This window comes from Phyllopteryx taeniolatus, chromosome 14 (genome assembly GCF_024500385.1).
Source record: "Phyllopteryx taeniolatus isolate TA_2022b chromosome 14, UOR_Ptae_1.2, whole genome shotgun sequence".
Lineage (NCBI taxonomy): Eukaryota > Metazoa > Chordata > Actinopteri > Syngnathiformes > Syngnathidae > Phyllopteryx > Phyllopteryx taeniolatus.
The window spans coordinates 1,396,217-1,420,765 of record NC_084515.1 but is presented as its reverse complement, the minus strand read 5'-3'; the positions used below and the strand labels follow the sequence as shown (position 1 = coordinate 1,420,765).

The 24,549-nt window shown below is 40.0% G+C and overlaps 1 protein-coding gene across 4 annotated transcripts in view; it reads left to right on the top strand.

Moving 5' to 3' along the window:
* LOC133488938 (zinc finger E-box-binding homeobox 1-like) overlaps positions 1 to 4,518 on the top strand; it is a 37,046-nt gene extending 32,528 nt beyond the window's left edge. For all 4 annotated transcript variants that reach the window (XM_061797480.1, XM_061797482.1, XM_061797483.1 and 1 more), the window contains one exon: positions 592 to 4,518. In XM_061797480.1, the coding sequence (XP_061653464.1) occupies positions 592 to 1,256 (665 nt within the window). In that variant the 3' untranslated portion in view covers positions 1,257 to 4,518. The remainder of the gene's footprint in view (positions 1 to 591) is intronic.
* The last annotated feature ends 20,031 nt before the right edge of the window (positions 4,519 to 24,549 follow it).

Genomic DNA, 24,549 nt, shown 5'->3' with positions numbered 1-24,549 from the left:
GACTTGTCTCAGATCTCAGTAGCCAATTTTAGGATTTTTGGGACATGCTTGGCTAAAACAAAATTTGTATTTTTGAGGTAGTCTGCCATTTGTCTTATTTTCCTTAGAAATGTGTTTTTTTTTTGTGTAGTCCGTGCAAACCTGGTAACCCACCAGTAGGCCCTGTGGCGAAGTGTCGTTGCCCCCTCCCATTGAGGGAGCTCAGAAGATTTTTACATTTGGATTCAAGGATTATATTTTTAATAAAATCAAGAAAAAGAGAATGGCAACATGCAAGGTTTTTATCTCAAAGCAAAAAGATATCTCACGTCTTCCCTCACTACAAAACCCACAAAGACAGGTAAGCTACAGTAACTTCACAGTTTAGCTAACCCATAGCTGGTCAAATATGAACTAAACTGAATGTCGGTAACACATTTAATTGTGAAGACAAAGTAATAGACAAGCCAGAGACTGGTTTTGGTACCATTAAAAACGGATTCTGAATGTGTGGGTACAGCTAACTCACACAAGTACAAATACTGAGTGCAAAGTGGCTCACGTTAATGAGTTGACCTCTGCATCGAGCCGATGTTTTTTTTTGGATTGCAGGAAAGCGTCCTCATGAGTGTCCAGTGTGCCACAAGGCCTTCAAGCACAAGCATCATCTTATTGAGCATTCGCGCCTGCATTCCGGCGAGAAACCCTACCAGTGCAACAAGTGCGGAAAGCGCTTCTCTCACTCGGGCTCCTACTCGCAGCACATGAACCACCGCTACTCCTACTGCAAGCGGGACGGCTCCGATTATGGCTCCAGCCCGGACGCAGACGCCACCGCCGCCGCAGTCGTCGTGGGAAGTCCGACCGCCACGCTGGACTCGGACGTCGGCGAGAGCGAGGACGACGACGAAGCCATGTGTGTCGACGACATCCGGGTCGTACAGGTGGACGACGGCGAGTGCGAGATTTACGAAGGCAACTTTGATGATGATGATGACGACGATGACGACGAAGAAGACAACGTGGAGAAAGATGATGAAAAAGAAGAAGAGCATGTAGAAGAAAAGGAGAAAAACCTAGATGTGGATGAGTTTGCGTGCCAGGTGGTAGAGGTGGAACTGAAAGACGAGCAGACGCCGGAGCCCCCCGTAGCGGACAAGGCGGAGGCAGCCGGCGTCAACCTTGAGCAGATGGCGGACTGCACTTACAAAAGCATCAGGGACTGGTCGGACAGTGAGGAATCCTCCGACGATCAAGCTGTGACGGACACCAAATAAGCCAACCCTCCCCCTTCGGGACACTTTTGAGAGCCCCAGCTCCAGATCTAACTCTGGCTTTGACTCCGGTTCCGGTTCTAGGTCTGGCCTCCAGATCAGGTGTCGTATGGAATATGAACCCTTTTAAAAATTAACCCACCCAATGGCTGCCCCACCAAAATTTGCATATAAAGAAAATAATTTAATGTTCTCGACCGGTTAGTCACGGTTAGGGTTAGAGTCAGTAATATATGCTATTTGTAGTCATTTAGTTAAATTTCTTTTTATCACGGAAGTAATGACCCCCTTACGCCCCAAAAAGGTTTAACATTACCTATACATGCCACGAGATGGCACCAAAGCACTAATTTTGTCTAAATGAAACTTGTCAACTCACTTCACAGTAGTTTCTTGGCACCACAATGCCACGAGCTGGGATCAAAGCACTGCTTTGGCCTAAATCAAGCTCCTTAGTTCACGTCATCAGTTTTTTTTGTTTTGTTTTGCACCAAATTAATACTTTTATTTAGTTTGGCTTAAGCAAAGAAACAATAACAGCGGATAGGTTCCCCCTCAAAAAAAATCTATGATTTGGTGATTTTGCAAATGCCTGGTTCACGCAACATAAAGATGTGTATGTTTTTAAGTGAATATTTTAGGAGTTGGTGGGTTCATATTTTATGGGGGTCCATTTACAGTCTGACATCAGGCTCTGACTCCGACTTCAGTTCCAGCTGCAGTTCCAGATCTGGGTCCGACTCTGGCTCCGGCGGCGGTTGGCTGCTTTTAACGGTCCACTACTGTGTCCAAACACCTAGGTGTGCCTGAACTCTTTTCTTTCTCTTGCAAATATCAGTGTTACAAATGTTTGTTTATAGACACTTTGCTTCGTGTTACTAATTTGACTTTTATTTTTTTGGGTTGCCAATGTTTCCGACATCAGTATTTTCCTTGAGTTCTACGAACAAAAAGCGCTGCACTACGGTTTTCCCCATTGTCACCCTTTCAGTGTTATATGCCATTAGCTGACGTAAGCTGGCGTTTGTTTTTATTTTTGACTGTTAGCCTTAAGGAAAAGGAAAAAAAAAAAATTTCCCCCACCCACCCACGAGCAAAATGGGCGGCGCCCCTGCCTTATGCAAGACTTGCGTGCTGTTAAAGTGCCATTGAACATTGTTGTTGTCGTCTCCCCACTCGCGTGGAGGGTGTTAACAAGCGTCTGTTACTGTACGTTACCTGTTACATTACATACGTTTCGCACGATGGTTTCTTTATCTGTTACAAGCGCCCAGCGCCACGTTCACACCCGTATGACCACCCGTTAACCACAGCCGTCAAACACCATGCATGTCAAATTATTTACGTAATTGTAATGATTTTCGTATTTTTTAAAAAATACTGTATTACGTCTCAAAAGCAGTAAAAGCTAATCTCTAAAATCAAATGAAAATCAACAACACAGTGTTAATGATATGCCCTAAATGTTTTAAGTCATTGCGATTTGTAAACAGTAAAGTTGACAGTTTTAGTAGTAACACAATTTTAACAATTTTCTGGAGTTTTACCCCAAAAATTTCAGTGCGTTTTGTAAAGCAGTAAAAGTTCCAAGTTTACATTTAAAAATAAATAAATAAATAAAATAAAATAAAAATAAATAAATCTACGATTTTTTTTTTTTACATTGAATAAAATCTGCTACGCGTTTTTTTTTTCATATTTCATTAAGATTCATAAAGCAGTAAAACTTCTATTTTTTTATAATTAATATTGCTGCACGTTTTCAAATGTTTTTATATTTAATTAAATATAAAAATTATTAGAACAGGAAAAAGCTCAAGTTTACAAGTTAAATTTTTTCAATCGGCTTCACGATTTTAGAGATTTGCAATTTCAGGGCCAACATTTTGAAAATTCTTGCAAAAAAAAAATCCTGAACCTTAATTTCAATTTGTGAGGAAATAGTGTTTGTTTAAATAAACTAGTTTGCTACACTTTAATTTTCAATTCTTTTTTTTTTAGAATTCTATTTTTTAATTTGCAACTGTTTACCTTTTTTTTTTTTTAAAATGTAGTCTTCCATTACAAAGAAGTAAAAACTCAAGTTTACAAGATTACTTCATAAAAACAGACAACTTATGTGATTTTAAAAAAACAAATATTTTTTTCCTCGAATTGTTATGTGTAACTAGCTCCATTTGAAAAGTTTTTAAAACGGTTTGGCTACACAATTTCTAACGAATCTTTTTAAACCTTATTGTCCTTTGTTTGTAAAGTGGTAATAGTTCACGTTTACATAAAGAAAATATACAGAATTCAAATTATGTATATATTATGCTCGCGCACTTCAACGATGTTTGCATTTTTTTTAAATTTCATTGTGATTCATAAAGTAGTAAAAGCTCAAGTTTGTTTGAACAAAAATGTAAGTAAATATTTTCCCGATCTTGTTTCCATTGTGAAGTAGACAAAGCTCAGGTTTACAACCTCACTTTTAAAGAATTAGCTACACCAATTTTTTATTTTTTTTTGTAATTTTCTTTTGTAAAACTTTTATTTTCACAGTTTTGTTTAAGTTTAATTTTACATCTAAAATGACTTGACAATAACGCTTAATTTTATTTTATCCCATTTGTGCACTTGTTCCGGTTGAAAATGTCGGCGCGCTGTCCCGCACTTTGGGTGGCAAACGTTCGCGAACGTGGCGCTCGCCTGGTTTTTCCTGTTTATTACTTTACCAAAACAGTATTTCTTTTGTTGTTGGATTTGAGCGCGTTTTTAACAAAGCCAGTATTAAAAACTCTTTACACAACTTTTTTTTATATATATATTTATGTCTTTTTTGTATTTTCCTTTTGACGGTTATTTATTACGCTTTATTATTGGTAGTGTACATGACTGTAGGATGAATCGATAATATATTTTAGTATGAAAAACAACAAATCAAACAAGCTCAGCCCACCGTGTAGTTCTGGGACTTTCTGAGTTGGTTTTACAGAAAAAAATTAGGGGAAAAAAAAATAAATAATAAGATAAAAAGTAAAAATATTCGTCTTGAATTCTATTAATGTGTTCAAAAACAATGAAGAAAAAGCCAAATGAAAGTGTTACACGTCGTTATGAAGCTACTGATTAAAAACGCATGCGATGAAGCTCCAACCTTTTTTTGTTTGTTTTTTGCTTTTATCATTTTTTTTCCTCTGGTTTTTGTCGTGCCATCATTGCATCACATTTGTTCCTTTTATAATGTTTGTCCCTTCACAATAAACGTGACTGCATCTCTGAATTCGTTGTCTTCGCCTTGATGTTTTCAAAATCGGAAATCATCCCACCTTGACTTTAATGGAACAAACATCAAGAAAAAAACATTCTAATGGGGAAAAAAACATGCAATACAAATGACTCAAATTAGGCTTTCCCAAACTTTTTTAAGATGCACACTCCCTTAAAAAATTGGTGTACCCCCTTATCCCTTGCACATACCCTTAAAAACATAAAAGAAAGCTTATTAAAACTTATACACAAGGATTAGTGGAAATAGCGTCCCCAAACTTTTTATGCCATCCACCCCTTCCATATTCGAAGAGTTGGTGTAACCCCTCATTCCTGCACACATCCTTGAAAAATATAGAAAAAAGCTCATTTCTAAAAGTTACAAGCACGAGGGGACATATATGACGATTTTGTCAGATGAGTCCCAAACCTTTAAAGCTTAGCAACCCCTTAAACAAGTTGGTGCACCCCGTCTCCCATGAACACACTCGAAAAAGGCCAAACAAAGGCAGTCTATAGCAAATTAAATAGATTACCGTAAGTGCAGTTACATTTACATCATAGAACAATGTTCTTTTTAAGCCATGCATCCCCTTCAATATTTTAAATAAAAAAATAAAATAGAAAAACTGATTTCGAAAAGTTACAAACAAGCCTCAGTGGAAGTCAATGAAGATTTTGTCATAAATGAGTCTTTTGCAAACTGTTTTTTGCCTTTTTTGTTTTGTGCACCCCCTCACACCATTAAAAAACATCAAAGAAAGCTGGTTTCTAAAAGATACATACAAGCGCGAGTACAAATTTATGACGATTTTGTAATGGAGGAGTCTTTCCTGAATGTTTTAGGACTTAAACAAGTTTGTGCACTCCTCTCTCTCTTGAACACACCCAAAAAGGCAAAACTAAGCTGTTTTTCCCCCAAATAACGGCATCATTTTAAACTGATAAAACTAAATTATAGCTGTTGAATTTATGTTGAAGAACAGCATTTTCTGATGCATCCCTGTCAACACACAGTGGGCCCAGCCCCTCTCCCTGCACACTCCCTTTAAAAAACTAATCAAAGAAAGATGATTACAGAAACCAATCATGTTGCAAATTAAATGAAACTTCACAGTAAAGATCCAATCAAAATATGGGCAAGCGCCAGTGGAAATTAGCAGTACTCACTTCTGAGGTAAATAGGTCATTCCCATATTCCCATACCCTTCAACAACATTGCGACAGAATTGGCGCACCCCCTCTCACCTGCACACACCCTGAAAACAACAAAACAAAGCCTGCTTATTACCATTTAACTGATCAGGTTTCAAATTAAATTTCATAAATTAAATTACAGATGAAGTAGTCGTAGAACATCCATCCATCCATCCATTTTCTGACCCGCTTATCCTCACAAGGGTCGCGGGTGTGCTGGAGCCTATCCCAGCTATCTCCGGGCAGGAGGCGGGGTACACCCTGAACTGGTTGCCAGCCAATCGCAGGGCACACATAAACAAACAACCATTCGCACACACATTCACACCTACGGGCAATTTAGAGTCTTCAGTTAACCTAGCATGCATGTTTTTGGGATGTGGGAGGAAACCGGAGTGCCTGGAGAAAACCCACGTAGGCACGGGGAGAACATGCAAACTCCACACAGGTGGGCCCGGGATTTGAACCCCGGTCCTCAGAACTGTGAGGCCGACTCTACTGACCGAGTTGGTGCCCCTCTGCCCTGCACACGCCTTTAAAAGCATCAAAAGAAAAGATACATATAGTCAATAAAGGCCTCGTTTCGTCATGCTGAAATTCGAATTACAGTAAACTCAAGAAGGAACTAGAACTAGAAGGAAGAAGGTCCTGTCATGCTGGTAGGCTGTAAAAAACAAGCGTCCACTAGATGACGCAAGAAGACAAGTCAATGTTGCACTGTTGTCGATCCCTCCAGTTTTATTTATTTATTTTGAAAAAAATCTATATTTTGAATCCATCTAAAAAAAAGTGCAGCAAAGTGCAGCAGACACATATAGAAAATGGGAACTAACATAATAAAAAGAATAAAAGCTTGAGCGTGTTTGTGTGTGATAAAGTGACTAAGTGAATATTTTAAGTGTGCCGAATGTAAATGTGAGGCAGCAGTGGCATAACAAAAGGGCACCTGAGTGCTTTGCCTAAAAGGCTGTGCTGAATATTCACGCAACGCACCTGATGATGTTATTTTTCTCCAACAATTGCTGCTGAAAGCCAAAAATGTATTTGTCACATGGACAAAAGCACAGAAAGAAACAAAAAGGGTTTTACAACTGCCAATCACACAAAGATGAGACGTTTATACAAAAGAGTTTTTATTACGGGCTATGATGGATTTGAGAACAAAAATCAACAAGGACAAATCAAAGTGTGCAACATGTTTATGCCTTTAAAACCAAAGATAAAGTCTGACACACACACACACACTGTGATGTAACATGACTGTCATGACAACAATTCTGAAATCAATGCAACACACTGTTTCATCACAACTACTGCATGCTGTGTGTGTGTGTGTCCATATGAAACTGACATGGGTGTGTGTATCCGAGTGCATAAAGGTGTGTTTATGTGAAATAAAACAATTAATTCGACGCACTAACTAAAAACAATTGTTGATTTTCTATTGAAACAAAATGTTTTTAAAAAATAAAAGTAAATATAAAAACAATCTTTAAAACTAAAAAAACAAACTAAAAATGAAAATAGAAAAACATCCATAAAACACCTTAACAATTAAAAGTCAAATTAAATACAACAAGAACAAATGAAAATGGAAGTAAAAGTAAAAAAAAAAAGAAAAAAAGCCAGAATAAGGAAAATTCTCACCCATAAAAATAAAACAAAAACAATCTCTCAACCATAAAGCCAAAACCCAAAATGTGAAACTAAATAAGTGGGAATTTAAAAAAAATCCTCAGATAATAGAAATCAAAATAATAGTGAAAATAAATATATAGACCTGACCGGACCTGTAAAAATACAAAGTAAAAGTAAACAGGAAAAAAAAACTGAAATACAGTGGGTACAGAAAATATTCAGACCCCCTTACATTTTTCATTCTTTGTTATCTTGCAGCCATTTGTAAAAATCATTGAAGTTAATTTTTTCCATAATTAATGTACACACAGCACTCCATATCGACAGAAAACGACGGTATCGTTGACATTTTTGCAGATTTATTAAAAAGAAAAACTGAAATACTATTTCTTCTGATCATCCTTGAGATGGTTCTACACCGTCATTGGAGTCCAGCTGTGTTTGATTATACTGATTGGACTTGATTAGGAAAGCCACACCCCTGTCCATATAAGACCTTACTGCTCACAGTGCATGTCAGAGCAAATGAGAATCATGAGGTCAAATGAATTGCCTGAAGAGCTCAGAGACAGAATTGTGGCAAGGCACAGACCTGGCCAACGTTACAAGAAAAATTCTGCTGCACTTAAGGTTCCTAAGAGCACAGTGGCCTCCATAATCCTTAAATGGAAGACGTTTGGGACGACCAGAACCCTTCCTAGAGTTGGCCGTCCGGCCAAACTGAGCAACGGGGGGAGAAGAGCCTTGGTGAGAGAGGTAAAGAAGAACCCGAGGATCGCTGTGGCTGAGCACCAAAGATGCACTCGGGAGATGGCCGAAAGTTCTAGAAAGTCAACCATCACTGCAGCCGTCCAACCAGTCGGGGATTTATGGCAGAGTGGCCCGACGGAAGCCACATGCAAGACACATGAAAGCCTGCAGGGAGTTTGCTCAAAAACACCTGAAGGACTCCAAGATAGTGAGAAATAAGATTCTCTGGTCTGATGAGACCAAGATAGAATTTTTTGGCCTTAATTCTAAGATGTATGTGTGGAGAAAACCCGGCACTGCTCATCACCTGTCCAATACAGTCCCAATAATGAAGCATGGTGGTGGCAGCATCATGCTGTGTGGGAGTTTTTCAGCTGCAGGGACAGGACGACCGGTTGCAATCGAAGGAAAGATGAATGCGGCCAAGTACAGGGATATCCTGGACGAAAACTTCTCCAGAGTGCTCAGGACCTCAAACTGGGCCGAAGGTTCACCTTCCAACAAGACAATGACCCTAAGCACACAGCTACAAAAACGAAGGAGTGGCTTCAGAACAACTCCGTGACTGTTCTTGAATGTCACAGACAGAGCCCTGACTTAAACCCAATTGAGCATCTCTGGAGAGACCTGAAAATGGCTGTCCACCAACGCTCACCGTCCAACCTGACAGAACTGGAGAGGATCTGCAAGGAGGAATGGTAGAGGATGCCCAAATCCAGGTGTGAAAAACCTGTTGCATCATTTCCAAAAAGACTCATGGCTGTATTAGCTCAAAAGGGTGCTTCTACTAAACACTGAGCAAAGGGTCTGAATACATAGGACTGTGTGATATTTCAGTTTTTCTTTTTTAATAAATCTGCAAAAATGTCAACAATTGAGTTTTGTTTCTGTTAATATGAGGTGCTGTGTGTACATTCATGAGGGGAAAAAATGATTTTAGCAAATGGCTGCAATATAACAAAGAGTGAAAAATTTAAAAAACTCTTATCCAAACATAAAACCATCCACCCATTTTCTGTACCACTTATCCTCACACGGGTCGTGGGCATGCTGGACCCTACCCCAGCTTTCTTTGGGCGAGAGGCGGGGTACACGGTGAACTGGTCGCCAGCTAATCACAGGGCACATAGAAACAAACAACCATTCGGACTCACATCCACACCTACGGGCAATTTAGAGCCTTCAATCAACCTACCACGCATGTTTTTGGGATTTGGGAGGGAACCGGAGTGTCCGGAGTAAACCCACGCAGGCACGGGGAGAACATGCAAACTCCACACAGGGGAGGCTGGATTTGAACCCCGGTCCTCAGTTTTGTGAGGCAGATGTGCTAACCAGTCGGTCACCGTGCCGCCTCAGTAAAATTGGAAATACAAATAAAAGTAAATACCGTATAAAGACAATGTATAAATATATAAAACCGTTTTCCTTAAAACTAAAAATTAAAAGTGAAATCCCAAAAATACACCACCAACAGCAACAATAACTAATGAAAACAAGAGTAATAAATAAAATGCCAAAAACACCTGCTCACCCATAAAAAATAAAACCAAAAACTCTCACCCATAAAGTTAAAACAAAAAAAACAATAAAATAAACAAAATAAACAATAAAAAAAAAAAGAATTGTGAAATCATAAACTACTCGTAAAAATACAAATAGAAGTACAAAGAAAAATAAAGACCCTTGATTTACTCACGTAAACAAAAACAGAAAAATCAAACTAAATTAAAAAAAAACCTCATCTGTATAAATAGAACAAAAGAAAAACCCCTTCTCCGGACAAAATAAATGAACAAACAAGGAAGTCCATCCATCCATCCATTTTCTGAGGCGCTTATTCTCACAAGGGTCGCGGAAGTGCCAGAGCCCATCCCAGCTATCATCGGGCAGGAGGCGGGGTACACCCTGAAGTAGTTGCCAGCCAATCGCAGGGCACACATAGACAAACAACCATTCCCACACACATTCACACCTACGGGCAATTTAGAGTCGTCAATTAACCTACCACGCATGTTTTTGCGATGTGGGAGGAAACCGGAGTGCCCGGAGAAAACCCACGCAGGCACGGGGAGAACATGCAAACTCTACACAGGCGGGGCCGGGGATTGAACCCCGGTCCTCAGAACTGTGACGCAGACGCTCTAACCAGTCTTCCACCGTGCCGCATAAGTCAATTAATAAATAAATAATCACCACAAGACTTTCTATCTTTCCGATTACGACCTGTCTCCTCATTCCGGTTGCCTGGCAACCATAACTATTTAGGAAGCGAACGCCACGATGTTATACGTCACCTCTATTAAGGATTAGCAGTCGATTAAAGTTGTGCAAATCCTCTTCTTTGCTCCAAATCTACCCGGCAGCTTCCCTCTCAGCACACGTTTTATTGCCCCTGTTGGCACTTTTCACTTGAAAGGGATGCCATTAAAAGCGGCGCCACCCGGCATATTTTATAGTTATATTTTTTAAAAAGTGCACAGAGAGGGTGGCTTCCCAAAATCTTCTTTTCCTTCGTTTGAGTGAGTGTCGCTGTCAGCAGCATCTGAACACACACACACACACACACACACGCGCACACTCACGCACACAAACACACACTTGGCTTTAAATACATCCATTTGCAAATGTATTATTCATGCAGGCCCGGTAAGCACTAATGTATTTTTACCTGATGTTTAATGCATCGCAGAACACCAGCATGCTGAGACATGTTGTGTAATAACAGCTCTCCAACATGTCATCAAACCTCCCGGATGCTGGAAATATTCCGATAAAATGCTCACGTCGGAGCCTAATGTTGGATCAGGTAAGGCTCATCAAACATAAGTGTCAATCAAACATGCTTGCAGCTGTGCATACAGTCTGTTTGTTTTTTAAATCCAGTAAATTTTTTGCTTTTCAAGTAAGTGGCGGCACGGTGTGCGACTGGTTACCGCAACTGCCTCACAGTTCTGAGGACCGGGGTTCAAATCCGGCCTCGCCTGTGTAGCGTTTGCATGTTCTCCGGGTACTCCGGTTTCCACCCACATCCCGAAAACATGCATGGTACCTTAATTTAATACTCTAAATTGCCCGTAGGTGTGAATGTGAGTGCAAATGGTTGTTTGTTTATATGTGCCCTGCCATTGGCTGGCAACCAGTTCAGGGTGTAGCCCGCCTCTCGCCCGACGATAGCTGAGATAGGCTCCAGCACGCCTGCGACTTTAGTGAGGATGATCGGTACGGAAAATGGATGGATCCATTTTTTAAAGTACAGTTCAGTTGTATTTAACTTTGAAATACATTTACATGTCTGTTTTTAAAATGTTCCTAAAGTGCAGTACAACATTTATTCAAGTTGTCAGTCATCTTAAATCATTTAAGTCATTTTTTAATTTTCCAATACAGTGGTACCTTGAGATACGAGTTTAATTAATTCCGTGGACAAGCTCGTAACTCAAAACATCTAAAATCATCTTTCCTTATTGAAATAAATGTAACATCCAACATGTCTATATATATATATATATATATATATATATATATATATATATATATATATATATATATAATATGTATATAATATGTACATATATATAATGTCTTTCTAAATAAGAATAATAATACTTGATAATATTGTACTTTATGCAAATACACAATAATGCCATAATTAAATAGAATGTAAGGAAGTTAAACAGTTTTTGCTTCAATTCAATGGACATTGTGTTGCTTCTTCTGGTGCCTGCACCTTGGCCGCCTTAGAGGCAGAGTATGATACAGACATACAGATATACTGTACACAGAGACAGTAAGTAAGTAAATATTAGTCATTCTTCACAGAGAATAAAAAAAAATATATACGTTGTTATATTGTCTGTCTTCTACCTGGCAAGATAGATGCATGCTTAAAAATAAAAATGAAAGTAAAACTACTAAAACACTAAAACTACAAATTAAAACCACAGGTGAAAGTAAAATTAAAAAATCTTCACCCATTGTCTAAAGTTTTGAAAAATTATAGAAAAAAAGGTTTTAAAAAAAATCACCATCACAAATAAGAGTAAAACAACCAAAAGTAAAAAAAAAAAAAGGTAATACAAATGAAAGTAAAATCATCAAAATCAAGCATCGATAAAACTGAAACTTAAAAAATTCACTAAATATGTGTGATGATTACTTAAGTGATTTCTTCATTTTTCTTTTTAAGAAAAAATTTCACGTCATTGTGGTGTGTTGTGCTTTTGAGGTTAAAAAAAGCCATTTAATTCCATAAAAAAAAAAGGCTGTTGGATAACAAAATAAGGCAAAAGTGAAGAGCTGTAAAAAAAAATTCCAACTGACAAATTGTTAGCCTAACAGCATCGTGGCCTAAGCCATATTTGAACGTTTTGGGAATATAAGAAATACAATTTTTAGCAAGCACATTGTTATTTTTTATTCATTTGCTAAGCGTAAGTTAAAAAGGACTTAGACAATTATGCTATTAGGCTAATGAAATGTACAATTGATGACTTGGAGCACGGTGTATGAGAAAAACCTTGTTGGACAATGAGCCACATTCTGCTTCATTCTCTAAAATACGATTGTCTGATCGCAACTTAGCATGCAAACATTAGCACAAGCACCTGCTTTTGGAAACTAATAGTGATTTTTGTTTTCTTTGATGCTAATTTTGGAACACTTTTCTGCACATGTGGATGCCAAAATGATGGATTTGTAAAATCCTTTGTCTTTGGAAAATAAACAAGGTCCTCAGAGGTGCGGCCGTCGCGATGGGGTCGTCGAGGTGTGACATTCGGAATGTCCGGATTAGACCAGCAGCGACTGGCACAGCGTGAGTGGCTCTGACAAAGCTTCCACTGAATGTGAATGTGTTTTAGTGTATGTTTTTGTGGAGATAAAATGGTCGCAGTAGCTGCATTGATTTCTCAGGGAAATAAAAGATGAATGACCAAGCCAGGACACACCTTTTTTAAAACAAATATTTAATTTTCCCATTTATGGCTAGACAGGAAAATTGGTTTTCATAGTTTTTTTGCTGGTTACAGTGTGCGCTGTTATTTCCTTACTTGAGACAATTTCATTAAACCTTCATGTGTTAAGGTTTAGGTTAATGGTAGGGGATAAAGATTTAGGGATAGGGATTGGATTTGGGTTAAGGATTAGCTTTAGGATTAGGGTTTTGGTAAAGTAAGATTATGGGTTAGAGTTAGAGTAAAGCAATGGTTAGGGTAATGGTTGGGATACTGTAGGGTTAGGAAATAGGAGATTGGGATAGGTTTAGGGTCAAAATAAGGGTGAGAGTTTGGAAGTAGCGATTAGAGTTAGGGTAAAGATGAGGGTTTAGGTTTAGGAAGTCAGTACAAATCCCTGTGATGTCAAAATAAACAAGCTGTCTAAATTTGACACACCACACACGTGTTGTTAAAAAGCCTGCCAAATTTTAATTGTTGAAAAAATTTGCCAAGTATATACAATGAGGGCGGCACGGTGAGTCACTGGTTAGCGCATCTGCCTCACAGTTCTGAGGACAGGTGTTGAAATCCCGGCCCCCCTTGTGTGGAGTTTGCATGTTCTCCCTGTTCCTGCGTGGGTTTTCTCCGGGCACTCCGGTTTCCTCCCACATCCCAAAAATATGCGTGGTAGGTTGATTGAAGACTCTAAATTGCCCGTAGGTGTGAATGTGTGCACGAATGGTTGTTTATTTATATGTGCCCTGCGATGGGCTGGCAAGCAGTTCAGGGTGTACCCCGCCTCTCGCCCGAAGTTAGCTGAGATAGGGTCCAGCACGCCCGTGACCCTCGCGAGGCTAAAGCGGTACAGACAATGGATGGATGGATGGATATACAATGAGGCTTCAAAATCATGAAAAACCAAGCCATTCGATCCACTCATAAATGCCATTTAGTGCGTTCACTCATTGTGCTGTAACCAACCCAACTCACCTGTCAACTGTCAAACAAACACAAATACTGCGATATGGAAAAACGGATGCTACTTTGTCTAGCCTCTTTCTTATACATACACATAACCACGTATATATACGTAATGTTTACTTAAAGCCTCCAGTGGCTGGAATATATCTCACCGGGTCATTGCTTGGCTTTTCCACACCGCATCAATTGAAGCCCTGGTTTACACGTTGACTATCAAGTCTGACTTTTTTTTAAATTTCCACCCTCCTCAAACTTCCACTTTCCTCTCCGTGACGTGTGCACACTCAAGGTCAACAACGAGGCTCTCTAAAGTGATCACGCCAGCCTGAAACCCCTGCCCACATGCTGACTGTCACATTAGAAATGACATTTTTTTTTGCCCTCCTTGCACTTCCACCTTTCTCTCAGTGATGTACAGACGCTCACGCCCAACAACAAGGCGCGCTAAATTGGCCATACCAGCGGACTATCCATTTAACACTCTATCTCCACAATTGAGTAATACATAGTTCTCAGTCTTTGCACATTTTCAGCAATTATCTGAAACATGTATAATGTATTTTGAAACAAATCGTTGAATTGGACTTTTGGTAAGGTTAGGGCTTGGGTAAGGGTTAGGTCTATGATTAAGGTTACAGTTTGAACAATTTTCGGGTTAAGTTTTTTTTCTGGGGGGGGGGGCAGTTTTAGCATTTGTATAAGTGTTGGGTATACAGAAATTGTAGTGTCAAGTTTCAGATAAGGGTTTGGCATACGGTAATGACAGCATTAGTTGGGTAAACCCAACCCTTGTTCAAACCCTAACCCAACCATGACTGAAACCCAAAGGCGCAATCCAACCCTAGCATTACTAACCCTCACCCCGATTATCTTCCAGTTCAATGGACGCCATCTTAAAAATGGCAACAAACACACCACACGTGATGCTCATTTCAAAATGTCGATTGTTTTCACATGGAATCATGACAGCAGTTATCCACCAAGGCAAAGAAACGGCAAACGTAAATGAGACTCACGACATCCAGAGCTGCAAAAAAAAACCTCACGCAGGGTGATGTTGAACCCCCACACCCCCCAACATAATCCACGTCCGCTGAACAGCAAAGACACTCAAGTTCAGTCATAAATGAAGAAATACTTTTTTATGACCTCCTGCAGGGCCAGCCCGTCCTGCATGGGACAAATTGCCGTAATTACACCAATCGTCTCAGCAGAGGCTCAGATTACAAACGGTGGACGGTGGGCTTTGTCATTAGAGGAGGCCTGCTATGAGAGGAGATGTATTTTCTTTTCCTTCTGCAGGGCGGAGCAATAAGTGTCACTCGATGCTAACTTTGACGCCGTTGGTCATCAAATAGCGCGCTAACAAAAACTAGGATTAGCGGTTTATATAAATAGTAAAGAAAAGTGGACCTCATCCATAATACTGGGGAATACCTTTGGAGACTATATGCAGTAAGACCCTCCAAAGTGAATTTAACCCAAACATGCCTCAAACCCGAACCTTAATCGTAGACCTAACCATTACCCAAGCCCTAACCTTACCAATATTCTAATTCAGAGATTTATTTCTAAATACATTATACATGTTTGAGGATAATTGCTGCAAACCTGCACAGACTGAGAATTATGTAGTAATGAATTGTGGAGATAGCAATTGAGAGAATTGTAAAGACAGCGCATTAAACAGTTTTTCATCATTTCATTTATTCACCAATTTATTTTTAAGGCCTGACTTTTCCGCGCCTTCAGGATCTTTTTGTTGATGATGTCCGAGTGTTGCTGATCAGACCGGGAGGGGCGTTGTTGCCTGCAGTTGTGAATAAAAACTTGCATTGTGGAACACACCTCGCTGTCTGTTTCAACCACTTGTTACACAATCCGACACGCACTTTTAAAGTGGAAGGAGAGTGGGGGATTATTCCAGCACACACAAAGAGCTCTGTGATTATTTTCAAATGTTGCTAATTCCCACCATGAAGAATCTGCTGCTGTGGTGGGCCTCGAATGAGGACTGGTTCCTCTGTTTGGCCAAGTTGTGCAAACGTTATCTGGCTGTCCCAGCGGCAAGCTGTGAGTGAGAGGTTTTTTTAGTTTTCCTTTTTATATTCTTTTCTCTGCTATTATACAGTAGTACTCCACTGAAAAAGATCTCAGTGATGTCAGCGAGTTGTCAACATTGACTCGACTTTCATCACATTCGTGTTGACTGAAAAAAATGCAACTCCTAACCTCAGTCCTACCAGTCAAACCCTATCCTAACCCTAACCCTACCCTTACCCTGACAACAACTCCCACTCAAACCCTAGGATTACCCTAACCCCTACTTGTTGGATTTATCTTACCCAACATTATAAAAAATAGACACAAAAAGAATGAAGACACTGGTTTCTTTTTCTCATGAGGAGGGCGTATGGGAGATTGTTCAGATCACAGCCTCTCAACACGCTCTAACCAATCTCTCCCGTCGCTCCTGCATTTATTTGAAAATAGGGTTTTTTTTCCCAGACATAATGTTCTAAACAATAAGACACAACACAAAACATTGGACCAACACCTGTCACGTCCCCGACCACATCCGATCACGTCCTTGGTCCAGGCGCCCTTCCATCGGATGATGCTGAGTCATCTTTTCGAAGGCGAGACATCTAAAATCGTCCATAATACTAATGCAAGCTAAGCAAATAAATGATAACTTCTAGAATATATTTAACATTTCCCTCCTGTTTATCATGTATTTGCACAAATTCTCATATCATCTTACAGTCACTTCATTTCGATTTTTAACTGTAGAATCATTTTTATGAAACAAATACATTTACACTCAGAGTAAACTTGTCATACATGAATGTTGTAGTTTAAACATCGTAATCATCTGCATCAGGAAACAAATCAGTTAAAGCAAAATCATCATTATCATCATACAGTAATGGATACATCAGCTCCCTACGGTTCTTCATGTGGGTTATGGCTGTGGTGATTAATTTACTGATTAATGCCCGAATGCATGGGATACAACAACATCCACACAATGTCAGAATGGCTGCAAAAACAGCAATTGATATCAATATTGGTGAAATTAGGGTTTTATATTTACCAAAAACGTCCATTCAGCTGTTCCACAAGGAGTGTTGATTGAGGGTCCGTAGACCATCGATGGCTCTGGTCAAGCTGCCATCTGAAGCAGTATTGTTTGTTCTCCAAACATACCGCAAACACCTCCCTCTCTTGCGAGGAGCATGTCGACAGCTATGCGGCCTTGGAACGTCCTTGAGCTGCTCGTGCACAGCTTCCAACCCACTCTGAGTCCAATTTCCTAATCTCTGTACATTGAAGTGGATGTAGTTTATCCCATCAACATTTTTATTAATCGTACACCAACAGCATATGAAGTATTCAAATCCTCCTGCAACTTGGTCAGCTAATTTGTATTGATTAGGAACCCCACGAGGAACACCTATGGCGTCGATGTATGTTTTATGTTGGATAATTTTGCCTCTGCCAGGATAAATCTCTTTTTTGTCAAGTATGTCCAAAACACACAAGGAATTTGTCTCCGGTAGTTGGAGCTGCTCTAGTACAACAGACAGTCAATTTACAGAACACTTTGGAGACATAAAGACATTGACAAAAAACAATTGTGCAAAAAGATGCAGTCCTCTAGCAGCAGTTTGAATGACTAATATCGCAATAGTCCGGTGCAATGACCATTGTGCAAAGGGCGCTGAGACTTCAAGGAGTGTATGCGGTTTAAAGTGACGAGTAGTGCGATAATCTGGGACAATGGTTGTGCAAATGTTGCAGATGCTCCTCAATCAGTGTGCAAATGGAATAATACAATCTTGTGATAATTATGCCGGAACTATGCGCAACAAAGGCCTGGGACCCATGCAAACTACACAATCTTTTCTCGCTACATTTGCTGCTTGTTCCATCAATAGTAACCAATTGTTATTTTGTCCTGAAACTCCTGTGACAACAAGGAACCAATCATCAGTAGTTATGTTGTTAACCATTAAAATTTGTCCACCTTTCTTTGAAGTTTTCAATGGCATTTTTGGTTTAACACGGTTCCTATAACACAATACTACTTGGAAGTGGGGATCTTTTCCACCAGAATATGCCCACAAGCTCACTATCAAACACATTGGGTGACTTGATTCGTATTTCAATATTAAACTATGGGCCGTTTTGCTTAGGTTAAACTTCTTTCTATGTTCTTTTGCTGTTCTTTTTGACCAACTGGACCAATCATAACCTGTTTCACCAATGAGGTGTTCCCATCCAAAGCCTATAGTTGCATACCAGTCATATCCAAATCCCCAATTCTGCCCATTCTCTTGAGCATCATTGGTGAGAGCCGCATATGGAATTATAATTAAAGCAGCTTGATTTTGGGGGGCACAAAATATTAAACCGTTTTGCCGCATTTGGAGGCCATGCCCACAATTTTGATCATCAGCTGTACTCCTTTTGATACGAGTTAATGATTCAACATTTTTTATTATTGGGTTCATCATATTGGTCCAGTTGGTAGGTGATTTTCTATCTAAAAAATTGGTTGTATCATTTAGGGTGGGACGTCCCATGTACCACATAAACAAAACCAACAACATAGTAGCCAAAGTTGCTACGTAACAACTTATCGAATCTCGTAACCAACGTGGGTGTGCCATTCTGCTGAGTTCTCACTAAACGGGTTGGTGACTTTTTTCTTCACTGACCAGCAAGAGTTTTCAGCATCTCCACATCTGCTCCCGCTCCGTTATCAGACTTTTGCTCACCTTCCCTATTTGAGTACTCAGCTGAAATGACTCTTTTACAGTGTGTTAAATGAACCCACGTGTTTCTTTCTGCTTTTTTTTTAGGGCTGTAAAGTGTCAATCTATCTGTGCCACCATCCCTCCGGTTGAGACATGTGACACAGCATGGCTCAATATAGCAGCCCATTTGAATAGTTTTTTTTTTTTTTTTTTTTTTTTTCCTGTGCTAATGTAAATTTCATTTTGTAGTTTTGCACTTTGTTTTTCTCAATAATTGCGTTTTTGTTGTGGAATACTCATATTGGCTATCAGTATAGATTGTACCATCTTTATCATTAGTTTGCATGCCTCTGTTAATGCTACTAATTCAGCAGCTTGTTCAGCCAATTCCCTATCATGCTGCGTGCCTTCATTAAGTAAGCGTATTAGTGTGGCTGGATTTAAGGTTGTGCATCGCTCAACAGTCAAATGTGGTTGTGACAGCAAGATGGCAATGCAAGATAAATGTCTTGCAGGTGATAAAAACGCCATATTGGTTTGCAATAGGAGAGCAGACACTGTATGTGAACTGCTCTCTACTGCCGTCAAGGCTGCCACAAATTCTCTGACACAACGTAGTAATGCAAACGTTACGTTGTCCAATTTAGTTGAAAAATAAGCTATTGGTCTTAGCTTATCACCGTATTGTTGTGTAAGTACGGAGGTCATGCAATAGCTTTTACAATCTACCATTTGAATGAATGTTTTATCATTAAATTTGGAAGGCCTAGCGCAGCACTGGACACCAAATGTTGTTTAATGTCACAGAAGGCCTTTTCTGCCTCTGTACTCCATTAAACAGGTGATGTAATTTTAAGGTTGTTTTCATACATTAATTTTGACAATGGTGCAACAATTTCTGCATAGTTTGGAATCCATGCTCTACAATAATTTGTCAGACCTAAAAATGATTATTATATGTTTCTTCGTCTGTGGTTTAGGATTTCTTAAGACTATAGCTTTCCTGTCTTCTAATATAGTCTTTCCTCCTATACTTAAATTATGGCCTAGATATTTGACTTGTCTTTTACATCATTGCAATTTATTTTTGTTAACTTTATGTCCCTCTTCTGTTAGATGATGCAGTAAGTTCAATGAATCTTTGCATGTCTCTCCATCTGTAGATGCCAGAAGACATGCGTGTTGTCATAACTTGTGAATAAATAGTTGGACTTTCACAGTAACCTTGCGGTAATCTAGTAAATGTATATATATTTTTTTTTTTCTCAAATGTGAATGCAAACCAAAATTGACTCTTATTTTCTATTGGTACTGAAAAGAATGCATTACTTATGTCCACTACTGTAAACACAGTAGCGTCTGGTCTTAATGGATTTAACAATGTGCGTGGGTTTGGTACGCATGCTGCTCTCTGTATTACTGCAGCTCATCACATTCTTTTTTATCTTTTATTTTTGTGATAAGCTGCAAGGCTGCAGACAACAGGGCCTTTCCCACGTTTAACGGTGGTTTGTCTTTTATTTTTTATATAATTTGATTCCTGCAACGCGGCTATTTTTTGTGTATTTAACCAACCATTAAAGCCGTGTTCGGTTATCCCTGTCTCTAAATATTAAATTTTATCAGGATCCTGTTTTTTTTTCTTTTAAATTTAATTTAATGAACCTCCAACCTTTACACTGCAGTGTATTCCTGTTTTTTATTTTACTACTTCCTTTCCCCATTTGAAAGAATTTGGTTCAGTGTAATACTACCTAGGGTAGTCTAGAACACTGTTTCTTTTCAGTAGGACGGTGATTCAAATTTACTTTCTGTGGTAATTCTCACTTCAACTCTTTCGAGTGGAGAATTCTTGCCTTTGCATCAACAAAAGTCCACCGTTTACTTTCCCACTGTTTTGGTATGGAATGAAAAACCTAGTGGTTTCCCATTTCCCATTTACACTCTCATTCAAACAGTTATCATTCACACTGGCTCGTCAGAGGACTCCGCCGTCCTATACGGAATTTAACTACGTCTGTCAACAGCTCATTCGAGGACTCCGCCGTCCTATACGGAATTTAACTACGACGCCACGAAACTTTCCTAGTTTCTTTATTTCACCCGCCATTAACTAGTATTCACAGGGTTTATTAAACACGGAATTTAAGTACGTACAGGACTCCGCCGTCCTCGCGGAATTTGTGGACTCCGCCGTCCTTTTTCCTAAAAATTTTTTTAAAATTTAACTCACCAGTCGTCTTCAATCCTGTGGATTGTCGTCAACCTTCAGATCCCAGTTGAGGAGAACGAAGACCAGTCCCGTAAAGGGTCTCACGTCCCCGACCACTTCCGATCACGTCCTTGGTCCAGGCGCCCTTCCATCGGATGATGCTGAGTCATCTTTTTGAAGGCGAGACATCTAAAATCGTCCATAATACTAATGCAAGCTAAGCAAATAAATGATAACTTCTAGAATATATTTAACCCTAATTTAACCTTAGAATTAGCCCAACACTAACCCAAACACTTCCATTACTTGAACCCCAAACCCAACGCTGTTCTAACCCTACCTTGAACCAAATCCCAACCCTACCAGTTACCCTATCCCAACCATTACCTTAACTCTACCATAAACCTAGCTTTACCATAACCAGTTCCGTTACCAATAACGTAATGCTACCATGACTCTAACCCACCCAGTGGTTCAACCCTAACCCTACCATTGATGTAACATATCCTTACTCTACAATTACCCAAAACCTACATTAGCCTTATCCTAACCCCAGTGGTCATTCAAACCCTACCATTACTCTATACTCTAACCCTATAATAACCCTTAATCGTAACAAAACCCTAATCCTAATCCTTACCTAAAACCATAACACTATGATGACTTGTACGCCAAACCCTAACTTTACCAATACTCGAATGCAAACTTAACCCAACCATTACAGCCACCCTAAATTAACCCTTACCTAAACCCAAACCCCAAGTCTACTACTGCCATAACCCAAACCCTAACTGTACCGTTAACGTGACCCTCAACCCACTTTTGAGGAAAAAATGACTTAAGATCAAGAATGGATAACATGGTGGATGACTGGTTAGCACATCTGCCTCACAGTTCTGAGGTCCCGGGTTCAAATCCAGCCTCCCCTGTGTGGTGTTTGCATGTTCTCCCCGTGCCTGCGTGGGTTTTCTCCGCGTATTCCGGTTTCCTTCCACATTCCAACATGCATGGGAGGTTGATTGAACACTCTAAATTGCCCGTAGGTGTGGTATGGGAAATGGATGGATGAATGGATAGAGAATACCTGAAACAAATACTACTAATACTAGTTACTTGCGCAGTTTATTGTCTTTTTGGATGGGTTAGACAATTTAACTTGGAGACAGGTCTGGCCAAGAGAAGGTGTCAAAGCTGGATTTTTAACCTTCTTACATGCAAATGATCCAATCAATACACATACTACAGAAAGATATAGCCAAGTGGTCAAAGAAAGAAAGCTGTCTCAAGGGGCGGGTTCCTAAATCCATGCGGTCTCCAAAACATCTAACCTTGCTCGTCCATCTGATGAGCTCATTTCAAATACTTTCCAACCTGGTCACTCATGGAGAGAAGCCCAACATCTTCATTTCCACCACTTTGAGCTCTGCTTCCTGTTCTGTCCTCTTTAGTGCCACTGTCTCTAATCCGTACATCTTGGCTGGCCTCACCACTGTTTTATAAACTTTGCCCTTCATCCTAGCAGAGACTCTTCTGTCACATAACACACCTTCCTCCACCCGTTCCAACCTGCTTGGACCCGTTTCTTCACTTCCTGACCACACTCACCATTGCTCTGGACTGTTGACCCCAAGTATTTGAAGTCCTCTACCCTCACTATCTCCTCTCCCTGTAGCCTCACTCTCCCCCCTCCACCCCTCTCATATATGCACATACTCTATATTCTGTCTTACTTCGGCTAGTCTTGATTCCTCTCCTTTCCAGCACATGACTCCACCTATCTAAATGTTCATCCGCTGGTTCCCTGCTTTCACTGCAGATCACAATGTCATCTGCGAACTTCATGGTCCATGGGGATTCCAGTCTAGCCTCATCTGTCAGCCTATCCATCACCACTGCACTATTCTAACATACTTGTCTGCCACTCCAGACGTCCACATGCAGTACCACAGTTCCTCTCCAGGTACTCTGTCATAGGCTTTCTCTAGATCTACAAAGACTAACTGCAGCTCCTTCTGACCTTCTCTGTACTTCTCCATCAACACTCTCACGGCAAATAATACATCTGTGGTACTCTTCCTAGGCATGAAACCATACTGTTGCTCACAAATACTCACATCTGTCTTGAGTCTAGCCTCCACTACTCTTTCCCATAACTTCATTGTGTGGCTCATCAGATGTATTCTTACTAATCATTGCTACTTCCTGGTCCGCCACACCTCTCTTCTACTTCTTCCTCCTCTCTCCTTTTCCTCATTCATCAGCTCCTCAAAGTATTCTTTCCATCAATAAGCACACTACTGGCACCAGTCAACACATTTCCATATCAATCCTTTATTACCCTAACCTGCTGCACATCCATCACATCTTTATCCCTCTGTCTGGCCAACCTGTATACATCTTTCTCTCCTTCTTTACTGTCCAATCTGTTATACATGTCATCATTTACCTCGATTGGTCTTTGCCGTATCTACCTTTGCCCTAGGTCACATTTGTGTGTATTATTGTCCCACTTCTTATTAGCTAGCCTCTCTTTGAATGCTTTCCTGTACTTTAAGGTTCCACCAGCAAGTCTTCTTCTCCCCTTTCCTACCAGAAGACACACTAAGTACTCTCCTGCCTGTCTCTCTGATCACCTTGGCTCTAGTGGTCCAGTCTTCTGGAAGCTCCTCTTGCACCCCGAGAGCCTGTTTCACCTCTTCTTCAAAAGCTGCACCAAACTCTTCCTTTCTCAGCTTCCACCACATGGTTCTCTCCTCTGCCTTTGTCTTCTTAATCTTCCTCTCCACCACCAGACTCATCTTATACACCACCATGTCATACTTCATCACCTGTTTCCTTCATCAACATGTCCATTACAATCTGCATCAATCACAACTCTCTCTCTGCCTGGAATGCTCTTAATTACTTTGTCTAGCTCTTTCCAGAACTTCTCTTTCACCTCTGGTTCACATCCTACCTGTGGGGCATAACTACTAATTACATCAAACATTACACTCTCAATTTCAAGTTTCAGCATCATCACTCGATCTGACATTATTTTCACCTCCAAGACATTCTTAACTAACTCTTCCTTTAAAATAACCTCTACTACATTTCTCTTCCCATCTACACCATGGTAAAATAATTTGAACCCTGCTCCTAAGCTTCTAGCCTTACTGCCTTTCCACCTACTCTCCTGGTCACACGAAATCTAGTATAGCTCCCTTTCTCTTTATCATCATGTCAACCAACTCCCTAGCTTTTCCTGTCATAGCCCCGACATTCAAAGTCCCCACTTGTGGGTTCTGTGCTTTCCTCTTCTCTTTCTACCTAAAAACCCGCTTCCCACCTCTGCTTTGTCTTCGACCCACAGTAGCTGAACTTTTACAGGCGTCCTATTGGTTAAAGGTACCAGTGGCAGATGCTGTTAACCTGTGCCATGACCGATCCGGTATGGAATTCTTTGGATCAACACTCAAAAACACATTGGGACTGGCCTACAGTTTGCACTGGCTTGTGCCCCCCCTTGTGGCTGTGGTCCTTACGCAAACCCTGACCCTAACTAAACACTAAACCTTACCACAAAA